Source organism: Heptranchias perlo, chromosome 5 (genome assembly GCF_035084215.1).
Source record: "Heptranchias perlo isolate sHepPer1 chromosome 5, sHepPer1.hap1, whole genome shotgun sequence".
Taxonomy (NCBI): Eukaryota; Metazoa; Chordata; class Chondrichthyes; order Hexanchiformes; family Hexanchidae; genus Heptranchias; species Heptranchias perlo.
Genome location: NC_090329.1, coordinates 121,119,789 through 121,143,010, shown reverse-complemented (window position 1 = coordinate 121,143,010; position 23,222 = coordinate 121,119,789). Strand labels below are relative to the sequence as shown.

The 23,222-nt window shown below is 48.6% G+C and overlaps 1 protein-coding gene across 3 annotated transcripts in view; it reads right to left on the bottom strand.

Moving 5' to 3' along the window:
- Positions 1-23,222, bottom strand: part of si:dkey-16j16.4 (uncharacterized) — a 106,233-nt gene that overhangs the window by 67,953 nt on the left and 15,058 nt on the right. For all 3 annotated transcript variants that reach the window (XM_067983909.1, XM_067983908.1, XM_067983907.1), the window contains exon 3: positions 21,961-22,433. In XM_067983909.1, coding sequence (XP_067840010.1) covers positions 21,961-22,433 — 473 coding nt within the window. The remainder of the gene's footprint in view (positions 1-21,960; positions 22,434-23,222) is intronic.

The window sequence follows — 23,222 nt, the reverse complement described above, 5'->3', positions numbered from 1 at the left end:
TCTTTATCCTATCCAATATCGCTACTACCTCCTCCTATACTGCTACAATGACAACATCCTCTTCTCTAGTGAAGACTGATGCGAAGTATTCATTTAGTACCTCAGCCATGCTCTCTGCCTCCATAAGATGATCACAAGTTGTTGAACATGCAAATATTTTGTGCAATGCCCACCTGAATTGAGAAACCATTCAGCAATACAATTACATTCTCACATGTGGGTTATATTTAGAGAGAGCATTTATGAGCTGCGCAACACTAGAGTGAAGTGGTAGTGGTTACAAGTCTGTCCCTGTTGTGGGAGCCTTTTTACATGGTGAATTACAGTATTGCTCAAGGGAGAGATTTCCTCTATGTGCTCTGTATAATAAAGCCTTAAACCCATTTATAAAGAATGGGTTTACAATTTCATTACACTGAGAGGAAATCTTCCCCACCCCCCAAAAAAGATTGTCGGAACAACACTGATCATTGACTTAAGTATAGTTTTTCCTATAGCGCACTGCAGAATAAACTTTTAACAATGATATAGAGGGAACGGAGATTGCGGCGGGGCCAAAGACTAAGCTTCAGTCTCCCAGTGTTGAACTGGAGGAAATTACGGCTCATCCAGGACTGGATGTCAGACAATCACCATCACACGTTGCGCAGATCCTGTTGATAGTCGTGAACTGACATGTTATGTGCTATGAAAAGGTGTAATGAGTTTTACCAGCGGTCCTTCATGCCATGACTGAGCCTGCCTTTAACAGTATGCAAATAACTGCTCTTCATCATCCCTGCCCTCTGCCTCAGGTTCAAAGCCCCCACACAACATGCACATAGGGTTGCCAACTCTGGGTGGGTATATTCCTGGAGCTTTCATCACATGACCTCCTCCCCTCCAACTGCCCCACCCCTACACTCCCTTAATTGGTCCCTCCTCACTGCGTATCACCTTCCCGCACCAATTAAAGTGGACAGACTCTTCATTACCCAATTGGGTGATTCTTGGTTGTCAGTCAAACAGACTTTTCTTTCCCATCATCAACTTTTTTATAACTAATAAACGAAAGTGAACATAAGAACATTAGAAATAGGAGCAGGAGTAGGCCAATCGGCCCCTCGAGCCTGCTCCGCCATTCAATAAGATCATGGCTGATCTGATCCTAACCTCAAATCTAAATTCATGTCCAATTTCCTGCCCGCTCCCCGTAACCCCTAATTCCCTTTACTTCTAGGAAACTGTCTATTTCTGTTTTAAATTTATTTAATGATGTAGCTTCCACAGCTTCCTGGGGCAGCAAATTCCACAGACCTACCACCCTCTGAGTGAAGAAGTTTCTCCTCATCTCAGTTTTGAAAGAGCAGCCCCTTATTCTAAGATTATGCCCCCTAGTTCTAGTTTCACCCATCCTTGGGAACATCCTTACCGCATCCACCCGATCAAGCCCCTTCACAATCTTATATGTTTCAATAAGATCGCCTCTCATTCTTCTGAACTCCAATGAGTAGAGTCCCAATCTACTCAACCTCTCCTCATATGTCCGCCCCCTCATCCCCGGGATTAACCGAGTGAACCTTCTTTGTGCTGCCTCGAGAGAAAGTATGTCTTTTCTTAAGTATGGAAGTGTTGAAAGAAAATTCTTTTTTTAATGCCCCTATGATTCGTTTTCATCCTAGGTTGTTCCCACCAGTGTCCTGGAGATTAATCTTCAATTCCTGGAGACTCCAGGGCAATCCTGGAAGATTGGCAACTCAGTGACATAGGCTTCAACTCATAGCAGCAGCTCCTGGGCCTGCTCCTTCATGGCATCTAATAACTCCAGCCTTTCTACAGCTACTTCATCAGCAAATCGAGACAAGACTTAACAGCCTGTACCCCGGGGTTACTGCTGCAGTTTTTCATTGGCCAGGCTCGGGAGTCTACAGTCAGGTTTCTCACCACTTACTTTTCTATGAAACAAGTGGCAAATAATTCAGATTAGGGGGCCACTCCTCAGTCTGGCCGAGTGGAACGCAGGCCCCTCTCCAGATAACTTAAACCCCCTCAGCTGTTGGGCCGATTTAAAAGAAAATGCTTTTTTGTGGCAAACATCTAAAATGAGCACGGTTCCCTAGGAGATTTTTATGCAACCCTCACAATTTAAAACATACATTGTAAAGGCTGCCCACTATAACCCAAGATTAGTGGCAGTCTGACCCCAGAAAGGCCTCGATTGTGTTTTTAAATCGACTGGGCCAACTTATCGGTCTGACTTCAAGCTCTCAGCCAAAGCAGTAAAGGCGAGCACGTGACCCGATTATTTACCAAATGCAAAAGCATTCGGACATTAAACTAGCTCCATCCCAGACCTTAGGCAAATGCGTGTGAGCGTGGTGTGGTGAGTGTGAATGAATATGGTGAGTGTGTGTGTGCCTGCATGTGGACGGTAGGCAAGTGTGAATGCACATAGCAACTTTCTTCCGTTTTCAACGAGCAGTGTGACATTCCCCATCAGTCCTAAATATTAAAGGCTCTGGGTACATCCCTCCACCCACCTAGCTTACTCAACCACAGCAACAACGTGCATTTATATAGCGCCTTTAATGCAGAAAAATGTCCCGAGTCTCCCAACCTGCAGAGGCTTTATGTAACAGCCCTGACATAAACAAACATCGTGCAGACGTGCCGATGTTATGTCCGATAAACATTCAAGTTGGTGTGATAATGTAATAGCTGCTTTTATTTCAGACTGTCTGGAACATTATCCTCCAGATAACAAACAATGTAAGAGGAGATCCTGGAGTGTAATTGTTACAGGATGCTTTCTCCCATCAGAGTGCCCTCTGGTGTTTAATTTACAATATATATCACTTTCCACCCTCAGAATTTCAAGGTGACAACCATCTGCAGGAATGAGCCTAGTTATAGCAACTATATCATACAACAAAATGATAATAAAATAAATAAACCACAGCACTCTCCTGGTAATATACGGGGAAGACGAATTATGCCAACACTAGAACCATAATGGAAATCGCTACGGTCATAACTATCTATAAGTCCAAACGATTTGAAGGTTTTCCTTATCTTTGAGGATATCTTCGAGTCAGATCGACAATGGGTGAGCTGGGATTAAATACAGGAGCAGTCCATGGCAACATTTTCAGTTTCAACACTGTCAGGTTTCACAACTTTCTTCGGAGACCATCCAAGAAAGTTCACACCAGCGTCAGGAGCACGAACAACATTGGTTCGTGACACATGGGAATAGGCGACACATCTGAACCATTCTGAGGAGCTGTAACAGCTACTTCCTTAGGTGGACTAGGCATTGGTGGTAGGTCTCACACAAAGTTATCATTTGGCACATCAGAGGCAGTCGATCGATGCCATTCTCGTAATTAATCTTTATGATGGTTCCACAGCAAACCATCCGCTGAAACTAAAAACATAACAGCTCCAATCTTAGTAACACCAACACTCCATTTTTTCACATTCCCACAGAAATCATGACATAATACTCTTTCACCAGGGCACCGTTCTGGGCTTTAAAAAATTGGCTATGCCCCCCTCCATCACATTAAAATGTACTTGAATACCTTCTGTTGTACCAAGTTTCAGACTCAATAAGGATTTGTACTCTCCCATGTGTACATCCACAGGTCTTGGAGTGCCCATCTTCTTAATACTGGCCCAGTTTAACTTGAGGCTACAAATCCAGTCTCGACCCATCAATGAAGGACTTTAACCACAATTACAGTCAATTGTTTCATCTTTTACTTGGACGATTATTTCCCTGCCCTCCCCTCCCCAAAGGACTGGCAATGGGTGTCCAGAATAACCTTTTAGCAAAATGTCGGTTTTTAGTAAGGCAATTTTCCAGAACTGTTCTTCATATACATTTGATGCCATCATAATTCCCGTGCCCAAGTCAAATCCACAATCTTTCCATTCTATCCCGACAGGGACCACAATTTCACGTCACCACTTTTCCTGTTGTGGAATGTACAGGAAAACAACGTTACCTCCTCAGGTTCCTCGTCAGAATCGGCGCAAAGAACGCTAGAATATTGTCTTTTCTTCTATTGATTCCTCACAGCGCTGAGATATTTCTTCACCCCGCCTCCAATCTAGCAGCACCTAACATCTCCCAGCAACGCTCAGCTAAATGGCTCCATTCTGTGCATTTGATCCTCTTCATAAAACATCGGTCTGGATGATGATGATTATTACACCTCCAACATGGATTGAGCGACTCTGTTCACTCTGGAGTCCGTCACCTGTAACTCACTGGCGTGCCTGGCAGCAGTCTCCATCCCAAGTACTAATTCAGGAGCTCTAGCTGACGTCAGTGTCTCTTCAACCAACAGTTTCCCCTGTATCGACGTTTCTATCAAACCGTAGATTAAGTGGTCTCGTATTGTATCATTGAGAGACCCGCCATGGTCACATGTTTTGGACAGTTTCCTCAGTTCTGCCATAAACTGAGAAACACTTTCATCCTCCCTTTGCCTCCTCTGTTTAAGCTTGAACCTTTCTGCTTGAAACTTGAACCTGCACCTTTGAGCTTCGATGGTCTTTGACGTCCTGGATTACCTTTTGTCTTTGGGCTGGGCAGGAGCGGTCAGATTCTTAATCAACGTATATGTTGCAGGTCCGCAGGTAGTAAGCAAAACTGTTCTCTTTTTGGCATCTGTTGGAACTTCATTTGCCTCATAGTAAAAGTTAAGTCTTTCTAAATACTAACTCCAGCTAGACCCAGTTTAGTGGACCTACATTTTTCCAACTAATACTGACAAGATAGAAAAAAAAATTGCAGTGACAAGGCTGAGCACTACCCAGATGTCCAATATTCCATCTTCGTAACAACACGTTCCCCGTTATCCTTGATACCAACTGTTACATGTTACAAACACTCAATGTAATGGCTGCTTTTATTTAAGACTCTCTGGAACAATCCCTTTGGATATAACAATCAGTATAAGAGGAGACCCTGGAGTGTAAGTATTCCTGCTCCCATCCACAATATGCAAGTACAACACAAATCACTTCCCACCCATGTTCCTCTCCCAGACCCACCCATACATCAATGCCTCGGCTTAAATTTTGATCAGCGATTTTTTTTCCGTAAATCAACCTGCCTCCCCACAATTAGTTACTTTTAGTTGATTTATGTATCTGTATTCCCAAATCATCCAGTCACACACCCAAAAACAAAATCGTCCGTAAGGATCTACTTCCCCACAAACCTGGTCCGCCAGGCACACAGGCCAACCTCCTCTTAAACTACAAGCAACACTGATGGCGATCCGTAGCATTATATAACACATTGTGTTATAGAGGTGTGACACAGCCGTTTGTCCAGAATATAAATATAACCCTCCCTGTTACAGTATCCATTCTCTCATCTCAATGACTAATTCTTTAAATTGCGATTGTAACCGGCAGAGAGCCACTTATTTCTGATTGAAGGGAATTTGTTGACAAACACTGAAAACAAGTCAGGTAATTAGGTTATTAAAGGTCTGTAGAGATGGCTCGATGACTCTGCTGGTTATGGCAGTGAGCAGCTGAGACCTGGAAGGTCCCATTCTGTACTGAATTAGCTGATATCAGCCAGGGATTGTGGTAGGGTCACTATAATTGGTCCTTGGATTGCTGGGGTGAATGGGGGGAATTTAACCAGGGCTCCCATTCCTTTCTGATCACTATATAGCGACCACCCCCAGAAGTACACATACATGGGTGTTGGGCCAGGAAAGGATCTTGTTGTCATGCCAACAATCACTATTTAGGTTCCCATGTGAAGAATGGGCCATTGGATAAGGTAGTAAACAGGGTATGGTTGTGTAGTGGTTGTGGCACTGGTCTCGCAACCCAGAGGTTATGAGTTCAAATCCCACCATGACAAGTTATGAAAATTGAATTCAATAAATCTGCCAGCGACGCCCACATCCCGTGAACGAATAAAAAAAAAAGAAAATGACCATGAAAGCAGCTGGATTGTTGTAAAATCCCAACTGGTCCTCTAATGTTCTTCAGGAATTCTACCCTGTTTGGCATACATGTGACTCTATGCAACTGACCCTGAATGGCCTCAGGGCAACTCGGGATGGGCAATAAATGCTGCCTTTGCAGAGTCGCCCACATCCCAAGAATAACTAGAGGCAACATACACTGCAATACAGTATCGTGCAAACACTTAGCGTGTTGATATACTGGCCACAGTACTCCAAGTGTGGTCTAACCAAGGTTCTATGTAAATTTAACATCACCTTCCTGCTTTTATATTCTATTCCTCTAGAAATGAACCCCAGTACATTGTTTGCACTCCTTATGGGCCTTATCAACTTGTGTTGCTACTTTTTGTGATTTATTTATCTGCATTCCCAGGTCTCTTTGCTCCTCTTCCCCATTTACTTTCTTACCATCCAATAAGTGGCCTCCTTATTCCTCCCACCAGGTACAGAAATCACTAAAAAGCTGGTGCACAGGTGCAAAAAGTAATCAAAAGACTAATGGAATGTTGGCCTTTATCTCAAGATACAAAAGTGAGGAAATGATGCTTCAGTTGGACAGAGCCTCGGTCAGACCCCCCACCTGGAGTTCTGCGTTCAGTTCTGGGCAACGCACCTCAGGAAGGATATACTGGCCTTAGAGGGGGTGCAGCACATATTTACCAAAATTACACTGGGGCTTAAAGGGTTAAATTATGAGGACAGGTCGCATAAACGTGGCTTGTATTCCCTTGAGTTTAGAAGGTTGAGGGGTGATCCGATCGAGGTATTTAAAAGGATTCGATAGGGTGGGTACAAAGAAACTATTTCCTCTGGTGGGGGAATTCAGAACAAGGGGGCACAATCTTAAAATTAGCTAGGCCATGCAAGAGTGAAATCAAGAAGCACTTTTTCACACAAAGGGTAGTGGAAATGTGGAATTCTCTCCCCCAAAAAGGCTGTGGATGCTGGGTCAATTGAAATTTTCAAGACTGAGATGGATAGATTTTTGTTAAGTAAGGGTATAAAGGGATATGGATCAAAAGCAGTATAATGGAATTGAGGTAAAGATCAACCATGATCTAACTAAATGGTGGAAGAGGCTCAAGGGGCTGAATGGCCTACTCCTGTTCCTATGTACCAAATTGAACCACCTCGCACTTAACCCATATTGAATTTAATTTTCATTTATCCACCCGCTCTGCAAGCCTGTTCGTGTCCTTCTGTATTTTTGGTGCCGTCCACTACATGCAACCCCCCAATTTTGGTACTTACATTGTGTCCGTGCGATACTGCACATCGTATTTCCCAGACTGTAATCGCCAAGCCAAGCGACAGCTTCCATTCGAGTTAGGGGGCAGCCAGCTTTCTTCCCAATGTCACGCACGCACCAGACAACTGGAGGGATGCAGAGCAAGTTGCTCATTCTCAAGGTCAATCGACCTATTGAGATTTTTTTTTCCTTTGCAGAACCAAAATGCCGACTCCCCTTTAAGATAGAGGAGAACTTCGATTTGCTGATTTATTTGGGTTTGATCTCGTTAGCAGTGGTTATGGACTTTAGTACCAACGGGGTTAAAATGGGCACTCAAAGGGTTAATGACGCTTCCCACCCCCACCCCCACTAAGCCTGTGCGGCAAAACACGACACCTGGGCGCGATTACACAGCCACACCGATAGCCAGCTGCCTGAAATGGGATAAAAAGGGGTCAAGGACACCCGACCTTTATCTGTTTTGTACTGGATGTCACTAACCATTAACTTCACGTCACGGATACTGAGCTAACAAGTGTAATCTGCCGCCACCTCAGCACACACAACAGTGAGACTGGCAAAAACTGCACACCCCCCCGCCCCCGCCATCCCCTCCCCCAAACAGACCCATCAAGCCTCACTCATTTTTGTTTAATAACATCACCCTTTTTGATGTAGCTGACTCGTCGAAATAAACGCAGCTCCATATGTTTAAATGAGTCGGCAATCAGTCTCACTCTTTCAGATCATAAATCTTCCTCCTAAAATTGGCACCTCTGCCCCAGCTCTGTTTTTTTTTTGCAGAAGAGGTTGACTGCAAGATGGAGGAGGGGAACCTTTAGTGATCAGACACTTGTTTATTGACCAGTTTTACTTACCGATAGATTTGTGATTGTATGTTCTGGAGTTCGTCTACCTGTCTTGCTAACTTTCAGCACTTCCAGCAGGCAACATAGTCCCGTCTGATCAGACTTTCTATTTTCCATCCCCATCCCCCAGCCACCAAAAGGTCATGGGTGGAAAGAAATGAAATGAGAACCAGAGGTGCAGCAGGCCCAGTCCTCTTAAGTACAGACATCATACCCCACGCCAAACATCTAAAGGAAAGAAAGAACTTGCATTTATATCGTGCCTTTCACGATCGCAGGACGTTCCAAAGCGCTTTACAGCCAATGAAGTACTTTTTGAAGTGTGGTCACTGTTGTGATTTAGGAAACGTGGCAGCCAATTTACGCACAGCAAGATCCCACAAACAGCAATGTGCTAATGACCGGATAACCTGTGTTTTTTTTTTAAATTGATGTTTGTTGAGCGATAAATATTGGCCAGGACATCGGGGAGAAGTCCCCTGTTCTGGTCATCTTGTATCTGCCACGGAAGCCTCAACGGGCCTATATCTCTCTAAAGGCTTGAATTTGTTCTCTGGCACAACATTGCACCCAGTCTTAGTGGCCAGTTGCAGGGCCAGTACCTTCCATTCGCTCCATTTCAGTTGAGCTCCAAAGATCCTGGACCTGCACTTAAAGTGCTGTAAGCTGCAGGGCTACGGACCGGGTGCTGGGAGGTGGGATTAGAATGGGCACCTGGTTGTTCTTCGAGCCGGCGTGGACACGATGGGCCGAATGGCTCCCTTCTGTGCTGTATCTTTTCTATGGTTCTATCACTAAATACAGCACTTGTACCAGTAGCAATGAGGTAAGCTTGTGTTGTACTTTTTCCAACCCTGCGCTCTTACAGAGCGACACTGAGAAATGGGCAGGTTATCGAGACCACTTATACTGTTTTATATTTTATATATATACACATGCATTCACAATGTGCCAGCCCTCCATGGAAAGTAAGAAAGCACTTGCATTTATAGAGCACTTTTGATGTCCTTGGGACTTCGGAGAAGTGTTTTACAATCAATGAAGTACTTTCTATTGAAAGTATAGACACTGTTGTAAAGTAGGATATTTACACACAGCAAGGTCCCACAGACAGCGATGTGATAATGACCAGATTATCTGTTTTAGTGATGTTGGTTGAGAAGGCTGTTCAAAAAGCACATGGGATCCTGGGCTTTATTAATAGAGGCATAGAGCACAAAAGCAAGGAAGTTATGCTAAACCTTCATAAAACACTGGTTAGGCCTCAGCTGGAGTATTGTGTTCAATTCTGGGCACCACACTTCAGGAAGGATGTCAAGGCCTTAGAGAGGGTGCAGAAGAGATTTACTAGACTGGTACCAGAGATGAGGGAGTTCAGTTATGTGGAGAGACTGGAGAAGCTGGGGTTGTTCTCCATACAGCAGAGAAGATTAGGAGGAGATTTGATAGAGGTGTTCAAAATCAAGAACGGTTTTGATAGAGTAAATAAGGAGAAACTGTTTCCAGTGGCAGAAGGGTCAGTAACCAGAGGAAGCAGATTTAAGGTGATTCGCAAAAGAACCAGAGGCGACATGAGGAAACATTTTTTTTTAAAACGCAGTGAGTTGTAATGATCTGGAATGCACTGCCTGAAAGGGTGGTGGAAGCAAATTCAGTAATAACTTTCAAAAGGGAATTGGATAAATACTTGAAGGGAAAAAAATTGCAGGGCTATAGGGAAAGAGCAGGGGAGTGGGACTAATTGGATAGCTCTTTCAAAGAGCCGGCACAGGCACAATGGGCCGAATGGACTCATTCTGTGGTGTAACATATTATGATAATGGGCACAAGACAGAGTTGTAAGTTGGGTATGTGAACAGCATCGAGTAACAGCTGGACAGATCCATGCCATACTGCACTAATCAAGTGACAGAATCCAATATTTAGGGTTGTTTGAGAGTTGTCAGCTTTAGCGAAGCTGCTGGTTTTCTAGGTTGACATATAGGCTACACACCCACCCACACACAATGGCCCTGATATTACCAGGGAGGCGGGTTGGCAGCAGGGGGAGTCGACTGGGCGCGTGGGTAGCCCGCCCAGTAAAATCGGTGGGTTCCCCACACGATCGCGAGTAAATTCAAGCCACTTACCTTGGCTTCCGGGTTTCCCGTTGGAAACCTGCGCAGTGGGCGGACTGAGCACCCACATCACAGGCTGTCAGCTGGAGGAGCCCTACTTAAAGGGGCAGTCCTCCAATGCTGCTCCTGCAGCAAACAACCAAAATTACAGCATGGAGCAGCCCAGGGGAAAGGCTACTCCCAGGTTTAATGATGCCTCATGCCAGGTGTTGGGGTGAGGAGGAGGAGAGAGATATTCCACCCGGCGAACGGGAGGAAGTGGCCTGCCTCTGCCACCATGAAGACCTGGCTCGAGGTGGCAGAGGAGGTCACCAGCAGCAGCAACACCTCCCGCACCTGGATCCAGTGCAGGAAGTGCTTCAATGACCTAACTAGGTCAGCAAAAGTGAGTACACTTACTCATTCTCCTACACTCCATCTTCCACATCACCGCCCCCACCCCACAACTCCTTCTGCACTGCCAACACTACTCTATCACATCACCCCTCATACCCACTCAAACCTCATGCTCAACTTACCTGCACTTCCTCACCTCGCCAGTACTCATCCCACCACTACCACTCAACCCAATCCTCATACAATTTCATGGCTCTATCTCATACTCACCCTCTGATGCATCTCTTTCACAGTCAGCCGCACTCAACCTGCCACTACCTGTGCTGCAGCCACAGGGGATGCATCACGTATAAGTAGTAGGAAGCGTAAGGGAAAGGTTTTGTGAGCGCAAAGGGGATGCACAAGGGTGATTGATGGTTTGTCATGTTTTTTATTTATGTTTGATTTTGTTTCAACTCAATTAAATATTATATTGTTACCACTACTGCCACATCCTGGCCATTCTTGACTGGCTTGTGTAATAAGTCCCTTTCATGAGGTTCACCATGAACACCCACAGTTGATGCCTCCCATTGGGTCACCCTACAGTGGGTGTATGTGTAGTTGCACGACTCTTTTGTGCGGGTGCCTGTGGTGCAGCACTGTGTTGTGGAGCTCCATGTGGCAGAGATGGACGGCATGCCTGGCGAGGCTGGTGATGTTGCTCGTCCTCAGATGAAGTGATGAATGCAGCCAGGGTGTCCCCCATCCTGATGGTGTGAGTTTGAGGGGGTCCGCAAAGTAGGTAAATGTGTATGCACAGCAGAGTTTAGGGTATAAATTAATAATTTTGAGTGGAAAGACAAAGGTGTTGCAGCCAAAACTTTGTCTGAAGTGACAGAGTGCCCTGCTGCAATAAATGAGGTGCCCCCCAACTGTCAAAAAATTATTTGCCTCTCCCACTGGCTGCTGGCTGAAACACGTCTGCTCCAACAGGGAGTGTTTCCCACAGCATGGGAAACATGCTGAGGATCCATGAAAATTGCACCCCTGCCAAAATCAATGAGGTCTGCCAAGTACCTCAACTAGGCAAGTAAGTATTTAAATTGTCATCCCGCCAGCTTTAATTGCCGGTGGGAGTCCCGTATGCGGGAGCTGCGCGCACACCCGAACGCGTCACTGGGGAACCCGGAAGTGGGCGGGTTGGAGCCGGGCTCTGGACCCGCTCCGGGATTCCCCGATTTTACAAGCCCCCCCAACGCATCCGCTCGGCCATCCTAAAATCGACCTCAATATCACACTCACACGCATGTACACACCGACCTACGCGCACGCATGATCGAGCACATGTACACACCCACCCACACACTCAATATCACTCAGTCTCCTATTCACCCATTACAACATCCAGTCCCCTCTTCACCCATTACAACATCCAGTCCCCTCTTCACTCATTACAACATCCAGTCCCCTATTCACCCATTACAACATCCAGTCCCCTATTCACCCATTACAACATCCAGTTCCCTATTCACCCATTACAACATCCAGTCCCCTATTCACCCATTACAACATCCAGTCCCCTATTCACCCATTACAACATCCAGTCCCCTATTCACCCATTACAACATCCAGTCCCCTATTCACCCATTACAACATCCAGTCCCCTATTCACCCATTACAACATCCAGTCCCCTCTTCACCCATTACAACATCCAGTCCCCTATTCACCCATTACAACATCCAGTCCCCTATTCACCCATTACAACATCCAGTCCCCTCTTCACCCATTACAACATCCAGTCCCCTATTCACCCATTACAACAGCCAGTCCTCTATTCACCCATTACAACATCCAGTCCCCTCTTCACCCATTACAACATCCAGTCCCCTCTTCACCCATTACAACATCCAGTCCCCTATTCACCCATTACAACATCCAGTCCCCTATTCACCCATTACAACATCCAGTCCCCTCTTCACCCATTACAACATCCAGTTCCCTATTCACCCATTACAACATCCAGTCCCCTCTTCACCCATTTCAACATCCAGTCCCCTCTTCACCCATTACATCACCCAGTCACCTCTTCACCCATTACAACAGCCAGTCCCCTCTTCACCCATTTCAACATCCAGTCCCCTATTCACCCATTACATCACCCAGTCACCTCTTCACCCATTACATCACCCAGTCCCCTATTCACCCATTACATCACCCAGTCCCCTATTGACCCATTACATCACCCAGTCCCCTATTGACCCATTACATCACCCAGTCCCCTATTGACCCATTACATCACCCAGTCCCCTATTGACCCATTACAACATCCAGTCCCCTCTTCACCCATTACATCACCCAGTCCCCTATTGACCCATTACATCACCCAGTCCCCTATTGACCCATTACAACATCCAGTCCCCTATTGACCCATTACATCACCCAGTCCCCTATTCACCCATTACATCACCCAGTCCCCTATTCACCCATTACATCACCCAGTCCCCTATTGACCCATTACATCACCCAGTCCCCTATTCACCCATTACATCACCCAGTCCCCTATTCACCCATTACATCACCCAGTCCCCTATTGACCCATTACATCACCCAGCCCCCTATTCACCCATTACATCACCCAGTCCCCTATTCACCCATTACATCACCCAGTCCCCTCTTCACCCATTACATCACCCAGTCCCCTCTTCACCCATTACATCACCCAGTCCCCTATTGACCCATTACATCACCCAGTCCCCTATTGACCCATTACATCACCCAGTCCCCTATTGACCCATTACATCACCCAGTCCCCTCTTCACCCATTACATCACCCAGTCCCCTATTGACCCATTACATCACCCAGTCCCCTCTTCACCCATTACATCACCCAGTCCCCTCTTCACCCATTACATCACCCAGTCCCCTATTGACCCATTACATCACCCAGTCCCCTATTGACCCATTACATCACCCAGTCCCCTCTGCACCCATTACATCACCCAGTCCCCTATTGACCCATTACATCACCCAGTCCCCTATTGACCCATTACATCATCCAGTCCCCTATTCACCCATTACATCACCCAGTCCCCTCTTCACCCATTACATCACCCAGTCCCCTATTGACCCATTACATCACCCAGCCCCCTCTTCACCCATTACATCACCCAGTCCCCTCTTCACCCATTACATCACCCAGTCCCCTATTGACCCATTACATCACCCAGCCCCCTCTTCACCCATTACAACACCCAGTCCCCTCTTCACCCATTACATCACCCAGTCCCCTCTTCACCCATTACATCACCCAGTCCCCTATTGACCCATTACATCACCCAGTCCCCTATTGACCCATTACATCACCCAGTCCCCTCTTCACCCATTACATCACCCAGCCCCCTATTGACCCATTACATCACCCAGTCCCCTATTGACCCATTACATCACCCAGCCCCCTATTCACCCATTACATCACCCAGCCCCCTATTCACCCATTACATCACCCAGTCCCCTATTGACCCATTACATCACCCAGTCCCCTATTGACCCATTACATCACCCAGTCCCCTATTCACCCATTACATCACCCAATTTTTATACCCACTGTAACAACACTGTTATCAATTCAGTTGCAGAACTAAATCGTGTAAATGAAAGAGGAACCTAATGTAACCCCCTCCCCCACCCCACGATTCCACTCGAGTCATCTTGATATATAAATAAATGTTCACAAAGTACCTAATTCTCCAATTACTGTAATTCAGACCACTGCACCTCGTGTGAACTTGTATTAAGTGGGTAAAAGCAAATTTCTCTCAATTCATTTACACGAGACCTGTCTGGTATAATAGGAGGGTATTTTGTAAGGGGAAGGGTACTCGGAGTGAGTGTCCTTCCCTAAATCAGCCCCAGGTAAGGAAGCTATTTTGATTATGGTCAGATTTTAACAGATTGCCATATACACCACTCTATACACCACTGCATAAAAAGACCTGGTGGAGACCTAGACCAAAATAGAACAAACTTCACAACAGACCAAACCAATACCATTGATAGGAGGTGGAAGCACTCCAAGGAATCAGGGCCTCGAACAGAGGACGGACAGGGTTCCCCCAATCCCAGGCCTCGAACAGAGGACGGACAGGGTTCCCCCGATCCAGGGCCTCGAACAGAGGACGGACAGGGTTCCCCCAATCCCAGGCCTCGAACAGAGGACGGACAGGGTTCCCCCAATCCTGGGCCTCGAACAGAGGACGGACAGGGTTCCCCCGATCCCGGGCCTCCAACAGAGGACGGACAGGGTTCCCCCAATCCCAGGCCTCGAACAGAGGACGGACAGGGTTCCCCCGATCCAGGGCCTCGAACAGAGGACGGACAGGGTTCCCCCGATCCAGGGCCTCGAACAGAGGACGGACAGAGTTCCCCCGACCCAGGGCCTCGAACAGAGGACGGACAGAGTTCCCCCGATCCAGGGCCTCGAGCAGAGGACGGACAGAGTTCCCCCGATCCAGGGCCTCGAACAGAGGACGGACAGAGTTCCCCCGATCCAGGGCCTCGAACAGAGGACGGACAGGGTTCCCCCGATCCAGGGCCTCGAACAGAGGACGGACAGGGTTCCCCCGATCCAGGGCCTCGAACAGAGGACGGACAGAGTTCCCCCGATCCAGGGCCTCGAACAGAGGACGGACAGGGTCCCCCCGACCCAGGGCCTCGAACAGAGGACGGACAGAGTTCCCCCGATCCAGGGCCTCGAACAGAGGACGGACAGAGTTCCCCCGATCCAGGGCCTCGAGCAGAGGACGGACAGGGTTCCCCCGACCCAGGGCCTCGAGCAGAGGACGGACAGGGTTCCCCCGATCCAGGGCCTCGAACAGAGGACGGACAGAGTTCCCCCGATCCCAGGCCTCGAACAGAGGACGGACAGAGTTCCTCCGATCCAGGGCCTCGAGCAGAGGACGGACAGGGTTCCCCCGACCCAGGGCCTCGAGCAGAGGACGGACAGGGTTCCCCCGATCCTGGGCCTCGAACAGAGGACGGACAGAGTTCCCCCGATCCAGGGCCTTGAACAGAGGACGGACAGGGTTCCCCCGATCCCGGGCCTCGAACAGAGGACGGACAGGGTTCCCCCGATCCAGGGCCTTGAACAGAGGACGGACAGGGTTCCCCCGATCCCGGGCCTCGAACAGAGGACGGACAGGGTTCCCCCGATCCAGGGCCTTGAACAGAGGACGGACAGGGTTCCCCCGATCCCGGGCCTCGAACAGAGGACGGACAGGGTTCCCCCGATCCCGGGCCTCGAACAGAGGACGGACAGGGTTCCCCCGATCCAGGGCCTCGAACAGAGGACGGACAGGGTCCCCCCGATCCCGGGCCTCGAACAGAGAACGGACAGGGTTCCCCCGACCCAGGGCCTCGAACAGAGGACGGACAGGGTTCCCCCGATCCAGGGCCTCGAACAGAGGACGGACAGGGTTCCCCCGATCCCGGGCCTTGAACAGAGGACGGACAGGGTTCCCCCGATCCCGGGCCTCGAACAGAGGATGGACAGGGTTCCCCCGATCCCGGGCCTCCAACAGAGGACGGACAGGGTTCCCCCGATCCCAGGCCTCGAACAGAGGACGGACAGAGTTCCCCCGATCCCGGGCCTTGAACAGAGGACGGACAGAGTTCCCCCGATCCAGGGCCTCGAACAGAGTTCCCCCGATCCAGGGCCTTGAACAGAGGACGGACAGGGTTCCCCCGATCCCGGGCCTCGAACAGAGGACGGACAGAGTTCCCCCGATCCAGGGCCTCGAACAGAGGACGGACAGGGTTCCCCCGATCCAGGGCCTCGAACAGAGGACGGACAGGGTTCCCCCGATCCAGGGCCTCGAACAGAGGACGGACAGGGTTCCCCCGATCCAGGGCCTCGAACAGAGGACGGACAGAGTTCCCCCGATCCAGGGCCTCGAACAGAGGACGGACAGGGTTCCCCCGATCCCGGGCCTCGAACAGAGGACGGACAGGGTTCCCCCGACCCAGGGCCTCCAACAGAGGACGGACAGGGTTCCCCCGATCCAGGGCCTCCAACAGAGGACGGACAGGGTTCCCCCGATCCCGGGCCTCGAACAGAGGACGGACAGGGTTCCCCCAATCCCAGGCCTCGAACAGAGGACGGACAGGGTTCCCCCGATCCAGGGCCTCCAACAGAGGACGGACAGGGTTCCCCCGATCCAGGGCCTCCAACAGAGGACGGACAGGGTTCCCCCGATCCCGGGCCTCGAACAGAGGACTGACAGGGTTCCCCCGATCCAGGGCCTCGAACAGAGGACGGACAGAGTTCCCCCGATCCCGGGCCTCAAACAGAGGACGGACAGGGTTCCCCCGATCCCAGGCCTCGAACAGAGGACGGACAGGGTTCCCCCGATCCCAGGCCTCGAACAGAGGACTGACAGGGTTCCCCCGATCCCGGGCCTCGAACAGAGGATGGACAGGGTTCCCCCGATCCCGGGCCTCCAACAGAGGACGGACAGGGTTCCCCCGATCCCGGGCCTCCAACAGAGGATGGACAGGGTTCCCCCGATCCCGGGCCTCGAACAGAGGACGGACAGGGTTCCCCCGATCCAGGGCCTCGAACAGAGGACGGACAGGGTTCCCCCGATCCCGGGCCTCCAACAGAGGATGGACAGGGTTCCCCCGATCCCGGGCCTCGAACAGAGGACGGACAGGGTTCCCCCAATCCCAGGCCTCGAACAGAGGACGGACAGATCTGCGTGCATGGGCGGTGGTTCCACTCAGCAGCATTCAAGTACCTGCTGCATTTTTAATCTTCATGAGAAGCTGACAGCACAGTCAGCTCTTTGCCAATGCCAAAAAGTTCATAAACAAGAGTTGAAAAAGTGTCCAGTGCTTTGAAGGGGGAGCGGTTCGTGACCCCAGCTTCCAGGTGAAACCATTCCCTCAACATTCCATGCGCCATCAGTTTGGTGACTTCACTCCCAGTTAGACCGCAGTCAGTGTGACACATTATTCAATGCAGAATAACCATGGCATTCACTCACTTCCCTACTCCCCTCTCCCATCTCCCTCTCCCTCCTGGATGCCAAGGCAAGTTTGACAGTCATGGTTTCCGAACAACTTCTCACATCGATACAGCGTCGTCCCTCGTGCACCATCTCAGAGTGCTTTACGAGGGGCAAAGGATGACAGCAAGCAGGAGACGGGAAGGATTATTAGGGGAAGGGGGTGGGGCTTTGAAGAGATAGATTTTTTAGGAGGCTTTTGAAAGAAGGTGAAGTGGTTTTGCCAGTGTTCCAATGGTGGAAACAGAGATTTTCCTAAATTACAACAGTGACTACATTTCAAAAAGTGCTTCGTCGGCTGTAAACTGCTTTGGGACGTCCTGAGGTTGTGAAAGGCGCTATATAAATACAAGTCCTTTACTTTCAACGAGCAGTAGTGCAGTGATTGGAGACAATATCTGCACGCACTCGTGCTAACTGCTGTAATATGAACCAGAGCCTCACCAGTTTTCGTATAGTATTGGTAAGGCATTCCACGTTCTAACAACTCTCTTTGTGGGCAGAGTGTCTAGTGACACCACTGTGACAGCCAATGAGTTGGAGGTGGGGTGGGACTCACAGCAAACAGTGTATTTTACAGCAAACAAAGTCTATTTACTCAGCAAACAGAGTCTGTTTAAACAGCGCACTACAGCAAAGCGTCTGCAGAGCCTATTTTAAAAAGAGTCTCGACGAACTGCAGCAAACAGAACTCATGACCAAAACTGCAGCAACTTCTCCCAATAAAAGCAGGGTGATTTCTCCAGCAAAATGCAGTGAGAAGAGGATAGTTACGTAATACAAATTATGTGCGTAAAATCAGTCCCCAGTCACTTACAGCAGTGCGGTCTCCAGGCGTGATTGACGGGGGAATTACCCAATCGTTCTATTCTGGTTGGGAATAGTGATATCGCTATATGCAGCCCTCTTTGTAAACAAAAACAATAATCTCTTAATCTTGGTGATAATCTTAAATTTATGCCCTCAGACTACTGGGCTCATTAACCACTGGAAATAGTTTCTTCCGTATTTATCTTATCAAAACCCTTTATAAATTTGAATACTTCTATCAGATTTCCTCTTAACTATTTTTCCCCAAATAAAATAGGTCCAGCTTCTCTAGTGTTTCCTCATAACTAAAGCCCCACATCCCTCCTATCATTATAGTGTACTTCACCTGTACAATCTCCATGACCTGGACATCTTTTCAAAAATAAGGTGCCCAAAACTGGACAGAACATTTTGACAGCCGCCTAACAAAAGAAAGTTACCTCTAATTTCAAAGTTTGCAGATAACACGAAACTCGGAAATGCAGTAAACAATGTGGAGGATAGTAATAGATTTCAAGAGGACATAGACAGACTGGTGAAATGGGCAGACACATGGCAGATGGAATTTAATGCAGAGAAGTGTGAAGTGATACATTTTGATAGGAAGGATGAGGAGAGGCAATATAAAATAAATGGTACAATATTAAAGGGGGCGCAGGAACAAAATTTGACAGCGGCAGTAGGGTCGGTAACCAGCGGACACAGATTTAAGGTGATCAGCAAAAGAGCCAGAGGCGAGATGAGGAAACATTTTTTTTTTATACGCAGCAAGTTGTAATGATCTGGAACGCACTGCCTGAAAGGGAGGTGGAAGGAAATTCAATAATAACTTTCAAAAAGGAATTGGATAAATACTAGAAGGGAAAAAATTTACAGGGCTATGGGGAAAGAGCAGAGGGGGGTGGGACAAAATGGATAGCTCTTTCACAGAGCCAGCACAGGCACGAAGGGCCGAATGGCCTCCTTCTGTGCCATACCTGCTATATGATACCTCTTTGCTTTTGTACTCTACACCCTTATTTATAAAGACTAGAATCCCATATGCTTCTTTTTATATAAAATAACACCGATTCTATGATAAGATTATCAAGTTGCCCTCCCATTTTCAAAGCCCCTTTCCAGGGCCAGAGCATTCCAGTTCAGTACAGGGGTGAGGGAGCACTGCATCGTTAGAAATGTCACCCTTTAAGTGAGATGTTAAGCCGATCTGTCTACCCATCTGTCGCGCTGGGACGTTTCTGGGGGGGGGTCAAGTGACTAAAACTTACATTTGCACACTTTTCTTTATAAAAAAAAAATCAATAGGTCGCATACTGAACAGTCGGCAGCTTCTGGCAGTCACATGTTTACCAGAGCTTGAGAAAGAACTTGACCATATAATTCTCTAGAGCCCTACCAAACGTTTTCAGGAGTCTAATGGGACCTTTCTGGCTTCTCTGCGCTGTTGGCAGACAGTTCACAGGCTTTTCTGAAGTGAATACGTGCTGTTGTGCACCAAAGGACGCCCTGCTTAAAAGGGCTCTCGTGTGGGCTTTCCTCCTCCCTTCTCTCCTGGGTCTTGTTAAAGCAAGCCTGAGTTTAACACGGAGGAATCTCCAGACATCCCCAGCCACCCACCCACACCCCTCGTTAGCAGACACGAGCAGTGAGGGACAGGAGTCCTGCCCTGGAATCTGAACTTTCACTGACTGATTTTAAAAAAGGTCTCGTTACGGTCTGCTGGTTTATCACAATCGACGTCGCTGTGGTTTCCAGTTATTATGAGCAAATGGATGCTGCTATCATTGATGAGATTCCTCATCGGCACCGTCGCCGCAAATTTACCCTTCACCCTCCCACCTTCGGGCCTACCTGTCCTCACAAGCGGTTTTACATCGGGCCTCCCTGTCCTCACAAGCGGTTTTACATCGGGCCTACCTGTCCTCACAAGCAGTTTTACATCGGGCCTCCCTGTCCTCACAAGCGGTTTTACATCGGGCCTCCCTGTCCTCACAAGTGGTTTTACATCGGGCCTCCCTGTCCTCACAAGCGGTTTTACATCGGGCCTCCCTGTCCTCACAAGCGGTTTTACATCGGGCCTCCCTGTCTTCACAAGCGGTTTTACATCGGGCCTCCCTGTCCTCACAAGCGGTTTTACATCGGGCCTCCCTGTCCTCACAAGCGGTTTTACATCGGGCCTCCCTGTCTTCACAAGCGGTTTTACATCGGGCCTCCCTGTCCTCACAAGCGGTTTTACATCGGGCCTCCCTGTCCTCACAAGCGGTTTTACATCGGGCCTACCTGTCCTCACAAGCGGTTTTACATCAGGCCTCCCTGTCCTCACAAGCAGTTTTACATCAGGCCTACCTGTCTTCACAAGCGGTTTTACATCGGGCCTACCTGTCTTCACAAGCAGTTTTACATCAGGCCTACCTGTCTTCACAAGCGGTTTTACATCGGGCCTACCTGTCTTCACAAGCAGTTTTACATCAGGCCTACCTGTCTTCACAAGCAGTTTTACATCGGGCCTACCTGTCCTCACAAGCAGTTTTACATCAGGCCTACCTGTCCTCACAAGCAGTGTTACATCGGGCCTACCTGTCTTCACAAGCAGTTTTACATCAGGCCTACCTGTCTTCACAAGCGGTTTTACATCGGGCCTACCTGTCTTCACAAGCAGTTTTACATCAGGCCTACCTGTCCTCACAAGCGGTTTTACATCGGGCCTACCTGTCCTCACAAGCGGTTTTACATCAGGCCTACCTGTCCTCACAAGCAGTTTTACATCGGGCCTACCTGTCCTCACAAGCGGTTTTACATCAGGCCTACCTGTCCTCACAAGCGGTTTTACATCAGGCCTACCTGTCCTCACAAGCGGTTTTACATCAGGCCTACCTGTCCTCACAAGCAGTTTTACATCAGGCCTACCTGTCTTCACAAGCAGTTTTACATCAGGCCTACCTGTCTTCACAAGCAGTTTTACATCGGGCCTACCTGTCCTCACAAGCGGTTTTACATCGGGCCTACCTGTCCTCACAAGCGGTTTTACATCAGGCCTACCTGTCCTCACAAGCGGTTTTACATCAGGCCTACCTGTCCTCACAAGCAGTTTTACATCGGGCCTCCCTGTCCTCACAAGCGGTTTTACATCAGGCCTACCTGTCCTCACAAGCGGTTTTACATCAGGCCTACCTGTCCTCACAAGCAGTTTTACATCGGGCCTCCCTGTCCTCACAAGCAGTTTTACATCGGGCCTCCCTGTCCTCACAAGCGGTTTTACATCGGGCCTCCCTACGTTTAGAATCTGTATTAAATGAGACCCACCTGTCCTCGGGAGCTGTATACATTGTGCAATCCTGTCCTGAGGAGCTGGACGAAACTGAGCAGCTCTCTTACGTTGGGCCTACTTATCCTCAAGAGCTATATCACATCCTGGCGAGCTGGAGCTCAGGAGCTGATTCACATTGGGCCTACCCATTAAACAGCTCCTCAGAAGATCAGGCCATCGTGTAACAGGAGCTGTATCCTCAGGGGCTGTATTATGAAGCATTACCCACTTAAGTTAGACTCACAGTCAACTTTGCACCAACCTGTTGCATCTTTTCCAAGTCCAGGCTCGGTCTGCTGAAGTCATCACCTTGGCCCTGCCGGTGTCTTTTGCACGGTGTCGCCTGGTCAAAAGAGGTCCCGACGCTAGCTAGTATAATCTGTCCTGAGGGTCCTCGAACCAAGGGATGGAGTCTCTTGGGGGGGGAGGCACTGAATAGCACGGGGCTGCTGCGGCTATACTTCTGTTCGGCCTGCTGTACAGGCTTGAAGGACATGCCGCACAAGTCTTTGACTTCCTCGTCGCTGGAGGATGTGCTGTCGCTATAGCAACTGAGTCTGTTCACCTGAGACCACTTGCGCTTCTCCCCTCCAAATTCTCGGTTAATGCGTTCCAGTTCCTCCTCGGAGCTATCGCAGTCCAGGGGGTCAAATATGGTCCGTACTTTGCAGAGGTTCTCCTGGTTTTGTAGATGATTTGAAGCCAACGGCGCCAAACGGCAATTCCTTTGACTTTCTGCGGAAGAGTTTAGAAAAGCAAGATTACAATTTGTTTTCTGCAGCTTATCGTTTTACATCAACCAGCGCCCCTATTTTTTGTTTAAAAAAAACAATCATAGAATGATACGGTACAGAAGGCGGCCATTCGGCCCATCGTGCCTGTGCTAGCTAAAGCAAGCTGTGCCGTCACTCAGATTCGAACCGAGGTTGCTGCAACGAGCACACACTTGACAGTCCGCAGTCCGTGTTTACCAGAGCTTGAGAAAGAACTTGACCATATAATTCTCAAGAGTCCTAGTAAACATTTTCAGGAGCCTAATGAGACCTTTCAATTTAGTATGTTTACAGTAACTACTGCATAAAGCCTGACAATTCACTCATTGAAAATTCAAACTCATCGTATTTTCTCCGACTTTAACTCGTTCTTTTCCAGTACGCAACACGATAGAACCCCCTTCCCCTCCCTCATTCTTATCTTCGCCCAACAATCCTTGATCCTTAAACCACGCGCCCCCCCGAGTTTGGCATCACCTCAACACTACATCTTGATTTTCCTCCTCCTCTTTCCAACCTTGGTAACACCCTACACAATGGACCTTGTACCTTCACCAAGGTTTCCCGATTAAAATAAAACATCCAGTGCTCTACAGCTCATGTGTGTCACAGTAATGGCAGTTGTACACATGCAGTGTACAAGATCACAGGTTGCTCATATTTAGTACAGTAATGATCTCAGAATAACAACAACAACTTGCATTTATATAGCACCTTTGACATAGTAAAATGTCCCAAGGCACTTCACGGG